Source organism: Musa acuminata, chromosome BXJ3-1, assembly GCF_036884655.1.
Source record: "Musa acuminata AAA Group cultivar baxijiao chromosome BXJ3-1, Cavendish_Baxijiao_AAA, whole genome shotgun sequence".
Lineage (NCBI taxonomy): Eukaryota > Viridiplantae > Streptophyta > Magnoliopsida > Zingiberales > Musaceae > Musa > Musa acuminata.
Genome location: NC_088349.1, coordinates 2,100,264 through 2,117,356, shown reverse-complemented (window position 1 = coordinate 2,117,356; position 17,093 = coordinate 2,100,264). Strand labels below are relative to the sequence as shown.

The 17,093-nt window shown below is 40.1% G+C and overlaps 2 protein-coding genes and 1 pseudogene across 2 annotated transcripts; all 3 read left to right on the top strand.

The window, feature by feature from the left end:
- Positions 1-466: 466 nt before the first annotated feature.
- LOC103980515 (wall-associated receptor kinase 5-like) lies at positions 467-3,119 on the top strand (annotated as a pseudogene).
- A 1,713-nt stretch (positions 3,120-4,832) lies between these two features.
- LOC135628405 (putative wall-associated receptor kinase-like 16) lies at positions 4,833-7,713 on the top strand. Its single transcript, XM_065135036.1, has 3 exons — positions 4,833-5,818; positions 5,909-6,076; positions 6,333-7,713. The coding sequence occupies exons 1-3, from the start codon at positions 4,912-4,914 to the stop codon at positions 7,502-7,504; spliced, it is 2,247 nt and encodes a 748-aa protein (XP_064991108.1). The 5' UTR covers positions 4,833-4,911; the 3' UTR covers positions 7,505-7,713.
- Positions 7,714-12,243: 4,530 nt separating this feature from the next.
- On the top strand, positions 12,244-14,973 carry LOC135628566 (putative wall-associated receptor kinase-like 16). Its single transcript, XM_065135313.1, has 3 exons — positions 12,244-13,173; positions 13,264-13,431; positions 13,668-14,973. The coding sequence occupies exons 1-3, from the start codon at positions 12,258-12,260 to the stop codon at positions 14,834-14,836; spliced, it is 2,253 nt and encodes a 750-aa protein (XP_064991385.1). The 5' UTR covers positions 12,244-12,257; the 3' UTR covers positions 14,837-14,973.
- Positions 14,974-17,093: the final 2,120 nt, after the last annotated feature.

Genomic DNA, 17,093 nt, shown 5'->3' with positions numbered 1-17,093 from the left:
GATCGGAGTCTCCTAAATTATTTTATGAGATGGATTTAGTGACTTAGTTGACTTAGTTGACGCTAAGTCTAGAGAATCGAGGAGCACGTGCATCAATTAAATACTATTATTTATAAGAACAACAGTTTTTTTGTTCTTAGCAAGAACAACTAAAAACTATTATTTACGAAATCCTTTGACTGATGGTTGGCGTTTGAGATTATATTTCTATATCCATCATTGGTCTTCGCGTTTTAATTGTTCTAGTCTTCGCCTGGGGTGGATTCCAGGGTGCTTCTTTGATGAGGCCTCCTCTACCAATCACGGCAATAGCCTTCAGGCTTCGTAATTTGCACGCGTCAAGCTCTTCTCGCATTTGTCGCATCCTGGCTTCGTCTTCGCAAGCCGTCACTTGGGCTGCAGAACGAGTGTTTGATCGAAGAATTATTCCATGTCACTCGATTTCGGAAGGAATTAAGCTCGCTTCCCCATCTATGGGCTTATAAATCTGAAAGAAGCCTGAAGGGTACCATTAATTTCAAGCAAGCATAAGCGATGGGATCCACGCTGCCACTGTTCGCGTTTCAGCTGTTGTTGTTGATGCAGCTGCAAGCAACGACTGCAGCAGCATCGGCACCGCCGTCGCCGAACGTGTTGTCACCACTTTGCAATGAGACATGCGGCGATACTAGCATCCCGTACCCCTTCGGCATCGGCGATGGGTGTTTCAGGGAAGGCTTCGAGGTCACTTGCGAAGTCGTTAACGGCTCTGCGACTCCCAGAGCTTTCTTGGGCGGCCGCGAGAGGAACATTACAGTTCAGAACATATCCTTGCTCCAGGGCCAAGCACACATGCTGAATTACGTCGCCTGGGTTTGCTTCAACAGTACCGGCGACGTGGTGGATTTAAATGTATCTAATCTCGACCTCAGTGGCCTTCCGTTTAGGGTATCCAGCACGAGGAACAAGTTAACGACCATGGGCTGCAACGTCATTGGCATCCTCTTAGACGGGGACGACTATACATTCGGAACCGGCTGCGCCTCCTTCTGCTCCGAAGAGAAAAGCATCGAAAGCGGATCGTGCCGTGGCATCGGCTGCTGCGAGACAACCATCCCGAAGCAGCTGGACAATATCACGGTCGGGCTTGCCCATTTCGTCAATCTTTCTTCCTACAAGACCTACAGCCCCTGCGCCTATGCCTTCATTGCCGAGCAGGACTGGTTATCCTTCGACAAGTCCGACCTCGGCTTCCACACCTTCGGAGACAAGCACAATCAAGTCGTCCCACTCGTGCTGGACTGGGTAGCCGGCGACCAGACCTGCGAGGATGCTAAGAGAAACCTTTCTTCGTATGCATGCCGCAACAGTGACTGTATCGACTCCACCAGTCTACCTGGCTATATCTGCAATTGCTCCACAGGTTTCCAAGGCAATCCTTACCTCCGAGATGGATGCAAAGGTCGGCATGCATCTCTCCCCCAACTCTCCTGTTTTCGATTGTTGTATATGGTCTTACAATTTATCATTGTGATTCTTTGACAATCCTTAGATATCGACGAGTGCAGCTTACCAAATCAGTATCCATGTTATGGAAAGTGCAGCAACACATTAGGCAACTACAGCTGCTCATGCCCAAAAGGTCACAGCAGCAAGGACCCTAAATCGGAACCTTGTGTCCGAGATCAAGGAATTCCTGTCCCAGATCAAGGAATTCCTGTCCCAGCTCAAGGAATTCTGACATCAACGAAGATAGTTATAGGTGCAAGTTCTCATCCTTCCGTCCATATAAGTTTAAACCTTCTCTTAAAACTTCAATCAGAAGAAAAAAAAATCTATTCGGATTCGAGTTTTTATTTTGAATACGTTGTTCTACTTTACAAAAACTTGAAATTTCTTTATCATGTTAATTTTCATTAATAGGCCTCGTCGGTACCGATCTTTGATTTTGGAAACTTGTAATTCGGATCTCCGAAAGAGTTTCCAAAATAATTGACATAAAACTCATCCCTATGTGCAGGCAGTTGTGTTGGGCTTGTCTTGTTCATTACTTGTATCTTCTGCATAATATTTGCCTTTCAAAGAAGGAAGCTTCGCAGAGAAAAAGATAAATTCTTCCAACAAAATGGAGGCTTGATCTTATACGAAGAAATCAGATCAAAACAAATTGATACTGTCAAAATATTCACCAAAGAGGATCTAGAGAAGGCAACAAATAAATTCGATAAAAGTCGAGAACTTGGGCGAGGAGGCCACGGCACCGTTTATAAAGGAAACCTAGACGATGGCAGGGAAGTGGCCATCAAGAGATCTAAGGTAGTCACCGAGGACCAAAGTGAAGAATTCGTACGAGAGATGATTATTCTTTCTCAGATCAATCACAAGAACATTGTAAGGCTCTTGGGTTGTTGCTTGGAAGTAGAAATTCCCATGTTGGTTTATGAGTTCATCCCCAATGGAACTCTCTTCAACTTCATCCATGGCAACGACGGGAAACTAATTCCCTTGACTACTCGTCTACGAATAGCCAGAGAATCCGCAGAAGCACTCGCTTACTTGCATTCATCGGCATTCCCTCCGATCGTTCATGGAGATGTGAAGTTACTCAACATACTTTTAGATCATAACTACGTGCCAAAGATATCAGATTTCGGTGCATCGAGGATGCTGACCGTAGACAAAACCCAATTCATAACGATGATTCAAGGAACTCTTGGTTATTTGGACCCAGAGTACTTGCTAGTCCGTCAATTGACAACAAAGAGTGATGTCTATAGTTTTGGAGTAATTTTGGTAGAGCTCATCACAAGGAAAAAAGCAATTTATTATGATGGGAGTCGTCAAGGAAAAGGTCTTGCCTGGAGCTTCATTGAAGCAATGACAGATAGCCGACTTAAAGAGATATTGGATGATCAAATCATGGGGAGAGAAAACATGGATGTCATTCAAGAAATTGCCGAGCTTGCAAACAAATGTTTGAACATTAAGGGGGATGAAAGGCCTATAATGAGAGAAGTGGCTGAGAAACTGCACATCTCAACACACCATGCAGCCGAGGAATGTGAAGCATTGCTTGGTGAATCATCTATGACCTCTACCTTGATTCTGTCGGGTACCACAGTTCAGAGAACAAATTTTAATGTAAAAGCTAGAAGATGAAGAAGATAAAGAAACAAGGTTCTCTCTTTATCTTCAAATCGAACTAGCAGAACAGACTGTTCTTGATTACTTGTTTTGTAACTTATGTTACTTCTATTACAAACATGATAAATAAAAGTATAATAGATTGTAACTCTCAGTATTCTAATTTATATTTCTTTTTCAATGTAAAACTCCAGTTTGAAGGAAGTATTGGAATATTAACTTAAGCTTTATGATTAGATTAGACATTGATTTAAGAGTCCTACTTAAGGTAAGATTATTTGTGGTAGTTGAAATCAAAGTAGTGAAAATAGATGGTAACTAAATTCATAAGCTATCAAATATGTTGCTTAATCGATATCTTACCGCCATAATCCATAATGAATAATATTAGATACAATGTGTAAATCTCTTATATTTATTTTGCACTGTAGTAAGATAAGCTGCTGATAGAACCCTTGCAGATTCTAAGTTTGGAGTTGATCTCTTTAAGGGATTGACCTTCTTGAAACTCTATAGAGGTTTCTTCATCCAAATTGCTACTTAAAAAAGACTGCTAAAAAGATTTATATATTTTTTATTAAAAGATGATGATTACATGATTATTTATAGGGCTTATAAACCCCAACTCATAATAATACTCATACTTCTAATCAATTCATAATGCTTTTATAAGAATCAACTTCCAACTCATAATACTTAATCTCTTTATCTTTTTAATATGGGTTGATTAGGTAAATTTTATATAAATATTCTTTTCAATTAGGATTCTCCTAACTAGAGTCGTGACTACATAAAATACTGTGCATTAAGAGCTTGATTGATTTCAAAGGCTACATATGTTTAAGGCTTTTGTGTTAAATATATATATAAAAAGTGGCATAAATATATAATACATAAAATATTATGATAGATTGTAGGTTTAGAAATTATAAAGACAAAAGAATTCAGATGCGAGTCTCCTAAATTATTTTATGAGATGGCTTTCCTGGCCTTATGAAGTGTCTTTTTTGGGATAACTTTACAATTAACCTATCAAAATTGTGGATTGAAAGGCCACAAAAAATCTAAGTCTCATCTGCCAAATAAATGATTGTGACGCCACAGCATGCATGCGTAGAAAGAAAGGCGCACAAAAACCCAAACAGGCAGAAGGACTTTTGCAATGAAAGCTGGCAATTTTCTTACGTGCCCATGCAACGCCCGTCTTTGGCTTTGACTTAGTAGTTGAACAGTTGACGCCAAGTCAAGGGCCTCTTAGCAGGTCTTGGAGGATCGAGGAGCACTTGCACCAATTATACCTTCGTGTCTTCGCATTTCTATTTGTTCTTTTCAAGAACAACGAAATACTATTACGTACGAAATCCTTTGACTGATGGTTGGCGTTTGAGGAGCACACGCACCAATTATTCATCTCTGACTGATGGTTGTTGGCGTTTGAGATTGTATTTCTATATCCATCATTGCTCTTCGCGTTTTAATTGTTTGTATGCTGCAAGATAGTCTTCGCCTGAGGTGGACTCCAGAGTGAATCTTTGATGAGGCCTCCGGTACCAGTCACGGCGATAGCCTTCAGGCTTCGTAATTTGCACGCGTCAAGGTCTTCTCGCATTTGTCGCATCCTGGCTTCGCCTTCACAAGCCGTCACTTGGGCTGCAGAACGAGTGTTTGATCGAGGAATTATTCTATGCCACTCGATTTTGGAAGGAATTAAGCTCGCTTCCCCATCTGTGGGCTTATAAATCTGATGGAAGCCTGAAGGGTACCATTAATTTCAAGCAAGCATAAGCGATGGGATCCACGCTGCCACTGTTCGCGTTTCTGCTGTTGTTGTTGTTGACGCTGCTGCAAGCAACGACTTCAGCAGCATCGGCACCGCCGTCGCCGAAACGACAGTGCAAAGAGACATGCGGCGGTATTAGCATCCCGTACCCCTTCGGCATCGGCGGTGGGTGTTTCAGGGAAGGCTTCGAGGTCACTTGCGAAGTCGTTAACGGCTCTCCGACTCCCAGAGCTTTCTTGGGCGGCAGCGAGAGGAACATTACAGTTAAGAACATATCCTTGCTCCAGGGTCAAGCAAGCATGCTGAATGACATCGCCTGGGTTTGTTTCAACAGTACCGGCGGCGTGGTGGGTCATCATAGATCTTCATTCAACCTCAGTGGCCTTCCGTTTAGGGTATCCAACACGAGCAACAAGTTCACGACCTTGGGCTGCAACGTAGTTGGCATCCTCTTAGGCTTGAAAAACAATACATACGGAGCTGGGTGTGCCTCCTTGTGCTTCGACGAGGCAAACATCGAAAGCGGATCGTGCCATGGCACCGGCTGCTGCGAGACCACCATCCCGGAGGAGCTGGAGTATTTTACGATGAGGTTTGTCTATTTCGTCAATGTTTCTTCACACGTGAACGACAGCCGCTGCGCCTATGCCTTCATTGCCGGGCAGGACTGGTTATCCTTCAACAAGGCCGACCTCCGCAACCACAGATTTCGCGACAAGCACAAGGACGGCGCCCCACTCGTGCTGGACTGGGTAGCCGGCAACCAGACCTGCGAGGAAGCTAAGAGAAACCATTCTTCATATGCATGCCGCAGCACCAACAGTGAATGTTTCAACTCCACCAGTTTACCTGGCTATATCTGCAATTGCTCCACAGGTTTCCAAGGCAATCCTTACCTCCGAGATGGATGCAAAGGTCGGCATGCATCTCTCCCCCAACTCTCCTGTTTTCGATTGTTGTATATGGTCTTACAATTTATCCTTGTGATTCTTTGACAATCCTTAGATATCGACGAGTGCAGCTTACCAAATCAGTATCCATGTTATGGAAAGTGCAGCAACACATTAGGCAACTACAGCTGCAAATGCCCAAAAGGTCACAGCAGCAAGGACCCTAAATCGGAACCATGTGTCCCAGATCAACGAATTCCGACATCAACGAAGATTGTTATAGGTACAAGTTCTCATCCTTCGTTCCATACTAGCTTAAACCCTCTCTTAAAACTTCAATCAAAAGAAAAAATAACCTATTCGGATTCAAGTTTTTATTTCGAATGAGTCGTTCTACTTAAACAAAGCTTGAAATTTCTTTTTCCCGTTAATTTTCATTAATAGGCCTCGTCGGTAACAATCTTCTATTTTGGAAACTCGTAATTCAATCTCCGAAGAGTTTGCAAAATAATTGACATGAAACTCATCACTTTGTGCAGGCAATTGTGCTGGGCTTGTCTTGTTCATTACTTGTATCTTCTGCATAATCTTAGCATTTCAAAGAAAGAAGCTTCTCCGAGAAAAAGATAAATTCTTCCGGCAAAATGGAGGCTTGAGGTTATTCGAAGAAATCAGATCAAAGAAAATTGATACTGTCAAAATATACACCAAAGAGGATCTAGAGAAGGCAACAGATAATTTCGATAAAAGTCGAGAACTTGGGCGAGGAGGCCATGGCACCGTTTATAAAGGAAACATAGACAGTGATAAGGAAGTGGCCATCAAGAGGTCTAAGGTAATCACCGAAGACCAAAGTGAAGAATTCGTATGGGAGATGATTATTGTTTCTCAGATCAATCACAAGAATATTGTAAGGCTCTTGGGTTGTTGCTTGGAAGTCGAAATTCCCATGTTGGTTTATGAGTTCATACCCAATGGAACCCTCTTTGACTTCATCCATGGCAATGATGAGAAACTAATTCCCTTGACTACTCGTCTACGAATAGCCAGAGAATCTGCAGAAGCACTCGCTTACTTGCATTCATCAGCATCCCCTCCGATCGTTCATGGAGATGTGAAGTCGCTCAACATACTTCTAGATCATAATTACATGCCAAAAGTATCGGATTTTGGTGCATCGAGGATGATATCTATAGACGAAACCCAATTCATAACGATGGTCCAAGGAACTCTTGGTTATTTGGACCCAGAGTACTTGCTAGTCCGTCAACTGACAGCAAAGAGTGATGTCTATAGCTTTGGAGTAGTTTTGGTGGAGCTCGTCACAAGGAAAAAGGCAATTTATTATGATGGGAGCAATCAAGGAAAAGGTCTTGCCTCAAGCTTCATTGAAGCAATGAAAGATAGCCGACTTGAAGAGATATTGGATGATCAAATCATACAGGAAAAAGAAAACATGGACATCATCCAAGAAATTGCCGAGATTGCAAAGGAATGTTTGAACATCAAGGGGGATGAACGACCTACAATGAGAGAAGTGGCTGAGAAACTGCATATGTTAGGAGGGTTCCTACAGGTCTCTTCAACACACCATGCACCCGAGGAATGTGAAGCATTGCTTGGTGAATCATCTATGAGCTCTACCTTGGATTCTGTCGGGTACCACAGTTTAGAGAACAAATTGGGATTTGATGTAAAAGCTGGAAGATGAAGCAGATAAAGAAACTATGGTCTCTCTCTTTGTTCAAATCGAGCTAGCGGAACAGACTGTTCTTGGTTGCTTGTTTTGTAACTTATGTTACTTCTATTACAGTCATGATAAATAAATGTATAATGGATTGTAACTCTCAGTATTGTAATCTGTATTTCTTTTTCTATGTAAAACTCGAGTTTGAAGGAAGTATTGGAATGTTAACTTAAGCTTTATGATTAGATTAGATATTGATTTATGGGTCCTATTTAAGGTAAGATTATTTGTAGTAGTTGAAATCAAAGTAGTGAAAATAGATGGATCATGAAATACTAATTTAGAAATAACAAGAAGAAGAGAGGAGGAGATAAGGTAGAGGTAAAAGAAGCTAAGAGATTTAGGGTACGACAAATTATAAGATGTGATATTTAACAAAAATTAGATACAAGTCGACCTAAGTCTCTCTGCCAAATAATTTAAAGTCATGTGTATGCATCAAGACAAAAACAACAACAGGCTTACATACTTCCCATGCATATCCAAAATGATTCCCTTTTTTTTTTTGGCAAAATGAAAAAACACAAAATAAGCATAAAATATACTAAAGATTTGTTAAAACAATGTTATATGATGACTTATAAACCAATGAATACTCCATGTTAAATGATAGAGTTGAAAAAACAGATGAACAACAATATACAAGTTTAATTAGAGAGTTCATTTATCTTACACATTCAGATATTATGTTTGCATTTGGTTTGCTATATAGATTCATGCATGCATAGTCTTAGCAAGCATTACTTTGGAGCAACTAAAAAAGTTCTTAGATACATTAAGAGAGGTGGAGCATATTACAACTACAAGTACATGGAATAATTTGACTTGAAGAATTCTAATAGATCTCCAACAAAAATAAGATGGACTAACTAAAATCTACTACTATTGCAATGACGAAAAATCTTGTGTTTCATGGGCGCACCAAACACATCGAATAAATTCAATCGTGAACTAGTTGATAAGGAATAAATTCAAATGGACTACTAAGATCAACTTAATGATAAAATGTGTCATGCTTATACTGTGATAATAACTTACAATGATGCTTCTTAATCTAGCATCATATATAATGTCTGGATGCATGGTTGACATAAACAGTGAAATAGGTACAAAGAGACAAAATTACTCACTGTCAATAGAAGCCCAAGTAATCCAACATCCAAAATTTCAGATACATAGTAACACATCTGTGTTGGATCTAAAATGCTAATGTATTTAACTTGACTTCTATATCCTGCATAATGAGACAAATATCAGGTGAATGATGAGACAAAAAGCAAAAGTACACAATAACAAGAAAAAATTGATGTCCCGAGTAACTTTCAAATCCAGCAGAAACTTTGCTGAAATGAATCAAGAATCCTGTTCCCAACATCAACACAAACTTTCCAGAAAGCACAATACCATATGCCAAAACCTCAATATTGCAGTTACTTTTGCACCACCATTTCCAATCGAGGGCCCATCTGCTCATAGTTACATATATCAAGATTTCTTTGTGTACGAGGTTGGATTTCGGTAGATGAATTGCCTCTATCAATGTTAGCCTCAGAATTGAACTCAGCTTGTCCCTTCTGGCTTTTATCTTTTGGTTCTCCTCTTCCATAATTCTGGATAATTTGAGGATGAATAGGTTCAGTAACACAATCAGATGCTTCATATGCAGGCAAGATATCTGCACTTGGTTTTTGCAACAGTTACTACACTGGCAGCAGATCTCACACATTCACTTTTCTTTCCAGGAAGGAATTCAACCAACTGTTGATCACATAAATTGGAGAGAACCTCTCTGCAGTTTTCCTCTACCTGGTCATCATCATTAACCTATTACGAGAAACATGCAGGCCAGCCAACAGATCATTTTCGTTTGCCAACAACACATTAGTCTGGGGTACTAAAAGAATTTTATCCTTGTGAGCATGGGAAGTTGTCTTATCATCACAATCTGACTGACTTGAAAACAAGTCAGCTTCCCTTGCAGCTCCAGCTGAAAGGGATATTGATATTTTTCGTCCCTGTTCTCGATAAAGTTCCACAGCATTCTGCCCATGAGGTAACCAATCAAGAGGAGCCATATTTACAGCTTCTGCACGATTGAATCCACAATTAAAACCAGCGTGATAAGCTCGAGGGAAAGTGAGAACAAACTCTTCTGGGCCTCTGAACACACCAGTAAACATCAGACATGCTGAATACTTTCCAGTTGAATTTCTGAAAGAAAATAAGCTAGAAAACATCATCTTCACAAGATAACATTCATGCAGAGAGAAAAGATGAGGCAAAAAGCTATTACAAGATTGTGAAGCAAGTCTGGTTGTTCTTCGAATTGGAAGAAGAGACAAGTCCAGATATTTTTGCAATTTTATGCTAAGTACGAAATGCATCTAATAATACTATAATCAATCTCCTCGGTTGGCTTCTCTACTATCCGCCAATATTCACCATCAATATTCTCTACTGATGGTTCCTGTTGACCAGATATTACATCAAAGTCTGCATTTGTGTGAAGGTAGTACTGCTCCTTGAAGTCATCTGCATATTTTTGAAATGATTCCAGAGTCAAATCCGGACCAGTTTCGAATCCAGAAGTTCTATTCTTTTTGTCCTCATAATGTTATGGCTTCCATTGATCTTCTTGAAAGAATCACGATTTTGAAGCTTGTCGACTGGCTGAACACAAGTTGTGAATTTTAAAAGATAACAAGCTTGATGAGATGTTGGATGATCGAATCACAGGGGAGGAGAGCATGGATATCCTCCAAGTAATTGCCGAGCTTGCAAAGGAGTGTTGAATGTTGAGGGAGATAAAAAGGCCTCCAATGAGAGAATTGGCCGAGAAGCTCCATATACACTAAGAGGGCTCCAACAACGCTCTTCGATGCAACATGTTCCTGAAGAGTGCGAAAGATTGCTTGATGAATCATCAACGGTTTCCACCTTACACACTACAGGACACCATAGTTTAGAGAACAAAATAGGATTTGATATAGAAGCTGGAAGATGAAGAACTTCCAAGTAAAATGACATCACTTTCTCTGTTGAAAAGACTATATTAGCAGGATAAAAAAAAAAGTTTAATTTGGTGCTTCTCCTCTAACTTATTTATTCTCTGTTTGCTTCTGGATAATTAAGAATATTATGGATTCTAACAGTATGCTATGTAGCAGCTGAGAGCATTCGTAATAAATTCTAAAATAAAAAATTATTGATGTGAATAATGAGGACATGAATGGCTCCAATGGAGTAGTATGAAACATATTGCTATCGTCTCTAAAAATATCTGATTGGTTAACGTATTATTATATAATAATAAGTTTCAGGTTGAAGTGAACGCTCGATAAATGAATCTCGTATTCAAATTCACAATGTGAACATCCAATAATGAGTCTAAGATTCAAATTCACACGTGAAATATCATTTAATATAATAAAAATATATTTTATTTTTTAAAATTATGTTACCATCGTAATAATATTTCTTTCGCTTTTAAAAGTAGTTGGCTATGTGTTCAAATTCACATGTGAACTTCCAATAATGAGTCTAAGATTCAAATTCACATGTGAAATGTCATTTAATATAATGAAAATATTTTTTATTTTTAAAAACATATTATCGTCATAATAATATTTCTTTGGCTTTTAAAAATAGTTGGCTACACTCATACGCTATATTCTCATGAACTGTCATATCCAAAATAGGTCATCGTCATGACAAATTTGATGATTACTTCTCGTGATAATGAGATATACAAGAATTCCTTCAAATAACCCATTTATTTTTATATTTACTGGTTCCTTATTCAATAGAATAATCAAATTTGACCGGGTCAAATTCCTTACTTACTTCTAGCTCTCTTGTTTTTTCTCCAACAATAAATTTTGAGATGGTGGCTTGTTTGACTTTTGATAATTTCAAAAATGGCAATTAAGAAGGTAAGATGATGATGATGATAGGAACTACATAAATTCAATGTCTTTCTCTTTCTTCTTCTTTGTTTGTCTTTCGGAATAGTTTCCATTGGACGACTGAACCAAACTATAACCAAGAATGTGACTAACCACTAAATATAATATATTTGTCGAGACATTATAATGGTTACTGTATGGTTTCACAATTGATGGATCTCGATTCGAATTCATGTGAGCATCTTATACTCCGTTTAATGTAATAATGTTTTTAAACAAATTGATAATATAATACGTAGGATTTCACATAATTAATAATAATCATCAACTTTATTGGCCTTAATTATTAAAACACAGTACAAATAGCATGTCGCCATCTTTGAGTAGCTAAATATTCCACCTCTCGACCATGCCAATCAGCAAGCATTAAGCAGGGATAAAACTAGAGAGAGAGAGAGAGAGAGAGAGAGAGAGAGAGCAAGTCTACGTTTGGGTGTGGATTCCAGAGTCAAAACTGCGAGGAGGCCTCCTGTACCGATCACAGCTCCTACCTTCGGGACTCTTAAAGAAGACTTGGACGGGATCTGTACCAGTCACTGTCGAGTTTTCCAAGCGACAGGGTCTTCTTGTATTTGCCGTGTGATGGCTTCGCCTTGACAAGTCTTCACTTGGGCTGCAGAACGAGTATTCGATCAAGCAATTATTCTAAGCAACAACAGCTGAACGACGAATTATGCTCGCTTCGCTATCTGTGGGCTTATAAATCTGATGGAAGCCTGAAGGGTACCATTAATTTCAAGCAAGCATAAGCGATGGGATCCACGCTGCCACCGTTCGCGTTTAAGCTGTTGTTGTTGACGCTGCTCCAAGCAACAACGACTGCAGCAGCAGCATCGGCACCACCGTCGCCGAACGTGGTGTCACCAGGTTGCAATGATACATGCGGCGGTGTTAGCATCCCGTACCCCTTCGGCATCGGCGATGGGTGTTTCAGGGAAGGCTTCGAGGTCACTTGCGAAGTCGTTAACGGCTCTCCGACTCCCAGAGCTTTCTTGGGCGGCCGCGAGGGGAACATTACAGTTGAGGAGATATTCTTGCCCCAGGGCCAAGCACGCATCCTGAATTACATTAGCTGGGATTGTTTCAACAATACCGACGGCTGGGTGGACGGTCAAAGACCTTCTCTAGACCTTGGCGACAAACCATTTTGGGTATCCAGCACCGAGAACAGGTTCACGACCATGGGCTGCAACGTCGTTGGCATCCTCGAAGGCGGGGACAACTATACATTAGGAACCGGGTGCGCCTCCTTCTGCCTCGAAGGGGCAAGCATCGCAAGCGGATCGTGCTCTGGCACCGGCTGCTGCCAGACCACCATCCCGGAGAAGCTGGACAATTTCACGACCGGGTTGGCCTATTTCATCAATATTTCTTCCTACAAGGACTACAGCCCCTGCACCTATGCCTTCATTGCCGAGCAGGACTGGTTCTCGTTCAACAAGTCTGACCTCGGCAACCACACCTTTCGAGACAAGTACAAGGACGGCGTCCCACTCGTGATGGACTGGGTAGCCGGCAACCAGACCTGCGAGGAGGCCAAGAGAAACCCTTCATATGCATGCCGCAGCACCAACAGTGAATGTTTCAAGTCCCCAAGTTTACAAGGCTATATCTGCAATTGCTCCACAGGTTTCCAAGGCAATCCTTACCTCCAGGATGGCTGCAAAGGTCAGCATGCATCTCTCCCCCAACTCTCCTGTTTTCGATTGCTGTATACGGTCTTACAATTTTCCCTCGTGATTGTTTGACAATCCTTAGATATCGACGAGTGCAGCTTACCAACGCAGTATCCATGTCATGGAAAGTGCAGCAACACATTTGGCAACTACAGCTGCTTATGCCCAAAAGGTCGAAGCAGCAAGGACCCTAAATCGGAACCATGTGTCCGAGATCATGGAATTCCGACATCAACGAAGATTGTTATAGGTACAAGTTCTCTCATCCTTCCTTCCGTATTAGCTTTAAACCTTCTATTAAAACTTCAATCAGAAGAAAAAAATAATCTATTCGGATTCGAGTTTTTATTTCGATTAATGCATCCTACTTAAAAAAAGCTTGAAATTTCTTATCCTTTTAATCCTCATTAATTGACATGAAACTCGTAATTCGATCTCGGGAAGAGTTTGCAAAATAATTGACATGAAACTCATCCCTTTGTGCAGGCAGTTGTGTTGGGATTGTCTTCTTCATTACTTGTATCTTCTGCATAATCTTAGCGTTTCAAAGAAGGAAGCTTCTTAGAGAAAAAGATAAATTCTTCCATCAAAATGGAGGATTGAGATTATATGAAGAAATTAGATCAAAGGAAATTGATACTGTCAAAATATATACCAAAGAGGATATAGAGAAAGCAACAGTTAATTTCGATAAGAGTCGAGAACTTGGACGAGGAGGCCATGGCACCGTTTACAAAGGAAACCTAGACGATGGTAGGGAAGTGGCCATCAAGAGGTCTAAGGTAGTCACCGACGACCAAAGTGAAGAATTTGTACGGGAGATGATTATTCTTTCTCAGATCAATCACAAGAACATTGTAAGGCTCTTGGGTTGTTGCTTGGAAGTAGAAATTCCCATGTTGGTTTATGAGTTCATCCCCAATGGAACCCTCTTCGAGTTCATCCATGATATCGATGGGAAACTAATTCCCTTGACTATTCGTCTACGAATAGCCAGAGAATCTGCAGAAGCACTCGCTTACTTGCATTCATCGGCATCCCCACCGATCGTTCATGGAGATGTGAAGTCGCTCAACATACTTCTAGATCATAACTACATGCCAAAGGTATCAGATTTTGGTGCATCGAGGATGATGTCTATAGACGAAACCCAATTCATAACGATGGTCCAGGGAACTCTTGGTTATTTGGACCCAGAGTACTTGTTAGTTCGTCAACTAACAACAAAGAGTGATGTATATAGCTTTGGAGTAGTTTTGGTGGAGCTCATCACAAGGAAAAAAGCAATTTATTATGATGGGAGCAATCAAGGAAAAGGTCTTGCCTCAAGCTTCATTGAAGCAATGAAAGATAGCCGACTTGAAGAGATATTGGATGATCAAATCATGGGAAAAGAAAACATGAATGTCATCCAAGATATTGCCGAGCTTGCAAAGGAATGTTTGAACATGAATGGGGATGAAAGGCCTACGATGAGAGAAGTGGCTGAGAAACTGCATATGTTAGGAGGGTTCCTACAGGTCTCTTCAACACACCATGCAGCCGAGGAATGTGAAGCATTGCTTGGTGAATCATCTATGAGCTCTACCTTGGATTCTGTGGGGTACCATAGTTTAGAGAACAAATTGGGGTTTGATGTAAAAGCTGGAAGATGAAGCAGATAAAGAAACAAGGTTCTCTCTTTATGTTCAAATCGAACTAGCAGAACAGACTGTTCTTGTTTGCTTGTTTTGTAACTTATGTTACTTCTATTACAGGCATGATAAATAAATGTATAATGGATTGTAACTCTCAGTATTGTAATCTGTATTTCTTTTTCTATGTAAAACTCGAGTTTGAAGGAAGTATTGGAATGTTAACTTAAGCTTTATGATTCGATTAGATATTGATTTAAGGGTCCTATTTAAGGTAAGGCTATTTGTAGTAGTTGAAATCAAAGTAGTGAAAATAGATGGCTAATGAAATACTAATTTATAAATAACAAGAAGAAGGGAGGAGGAGATAAGTGGATGTAAAAGAGGCTAAGAGATTTAGTTTGAAGTGGCTATCCTTGTCGTTGACTATTCAACGGTTGATCCCAAGTTAACCTCACGTCCATTGGCATGCATAATTTGAAGACCTATTTATATGGGTGGCGATGGTTCCTCAAAAAACCATACATCACACTTCCGGTTTCAATCTCAATTGCCCATTTGATTTGATTGTATAAATTTTTTATTCTTTCTTTTTTATTTAAAAGAGGGTGATTGAGATTTTTTAAAAAAAAGAGAGAAGTGGGGTGACCAATTTTGTTTGAAAAAAAATAAAAAAATGTGACAATTATGAGTAAAATACAAGACTATGATCTATAATTTTTCCAAATGGCTTAAAAATCTCACATGTTATATAAGTAACATATTCTCTTAAATTATTTACATACTTATTAGAGTAAGTTATATAATTAATTCTTTTAATTTTTGTTGAGATATCGGAGTTGATTAGTGCATTATTGTATAAGTAATTGGTTTCAAACTTGAATCCATGAGCATTATATACATCATTTCATATTATAAATTTTGTTTTTAACTTTTATAAAAAAATTTCATATTATAACTTTTATCACCTACGTGTTGTTGAGTTATCGGCCAGGGCATTAATTCCATATTAGTACTTATATTTTTCATATAATAAAACTTTTAAAAAGTATGCATACGATTTATCAATAAAATAAAAGAATTGAAAATAAGAAAAAGTTTGTCATCTATGGTTTTAATAGAAAATTATAGTTAATTAATGAATTTAAAAACATATGTTAACATCAATAGGAACAATCTTTGGCAAGTTTTTTTTTTTTTTTATATATAGATTTGGCATCTCTTACTCCAAAATTCAATAGCATGGAAGTAAACCACATTTATACATACATGTTATCCAACATTTTGGTTCTAAGAAATGAGATCAGTGCACTACCTGTTGTTGTTGGAATAGAACAAATAGCACTACTTGATGTGGAACAAATAACAATCCCTGTTTGTTCGATTGTCAGCCTGTGGAAGTCAACCTTGTTTGCATTTGAGTCTATCATAAGTTTGGTATAAGAGAGCGTGAGGGTTCGGCAGGGATCATATACAAATGCATGGCGTGCATTTGCTTTAAGTTAGCAATGCTGGGGAAGAGTCATGATGTCTACATCAATCACAGCTTCAGCTTCCAACGAGTTATGTTGCCGGCTTGCTCATTAATGTGCTTATAAATCTAATAGAAGCCTGAACGAAAACGCCACAAGCAATGGTGTTCATGCTGCCAGTGCTCTCGTTTCAGCTGTTGTTGCTAATGCTGCTGCAAACAACAACTGCAGCAGCACCGGTACCACCGCCGCCGAACGTGTTGTTACCACATTGCAAAGAGACATGCGGCGGTATTAGCATCCCGTACCCCTTCGGCATCGGTGATGGGTGTTTCAGGGAAGGCTTCGAGGTCACTTGCGATGTGGTTATCGGCTCTGCGACTCCCAGAGATTTCTTGGGCGGCGGCAAGAGGAACATTACAGATAAGGACATATCCTGAATGACATCGCCTGTGATCATTTAAACAGTACCGACGAAGTGGTGGATCCTAATGCACCTCATCTCGACCTCAGTGGCCTTCCGTTTAGGGTATCCGGCACGAGGAACTTGTCCACAGCCTTGGGCTGCAACGTCCTTGGCTACCTCTTAGGCGGGGACAACAATACATTCGGAACCGGGTGCGTCTCCTTCCGCTCGGAAGAGGCAAGCATCGCAAGCGGATCGTGCCATGGCACCGGCGAAGCTGGACTATTTCGTCGATCTATCTTCCTACGAGGACTACAGCCCCCGCACCTATGACTTCATTGCCGACCAGGACGGGTTCTCCTTCGACAAGTCTGACCTCGTCTGTAAATGGAGGGCGTGC

Coding starts and splice junctions, on each gene's coding strand:
- LOC135628405 (XM_065135036.1), top strand. CDS start 4,912: ATGGGATCCACGCTGCCACTGTTCGCGTTTCTGCTGTTGTTGTTGTTG. Junction 5,819..5,908: donor CCTCCGAGATGGATGCAAAG/GTCGGCATGCAT, acceptor GACAATCCTTAG/ATATCGACGAGTGCAGCTTA. Junction 6,077..6,332: donor ATCAACGAAGATTGTTATAG/GTACAAGTTCTC, acceptor CACTTTGTGCAG/GCAATTGTGCTGGGCTTGTC.
- LOC135628566 (XM_065135313.1), top strand. CDS start 12,258: ATGGGATCCACGCTGCCACCGTTCGCGTTTAAGCTGTTGTTGTTGACG. Junction 13,174..13,263: donor CCTCCAGGATGGCTGCAAAG/GTCAGCATGCAT, acceptor GACAATCCTTAG/ATATCGACGAGTGCAGCTTA. Junction 13,432..13,667: donor ATCAACGAAGATTGTTATAG/GTACAAGTTCTC, acceptor CCCTTTGTGCAG/GCAGTTGTGTTGGGATTGTC.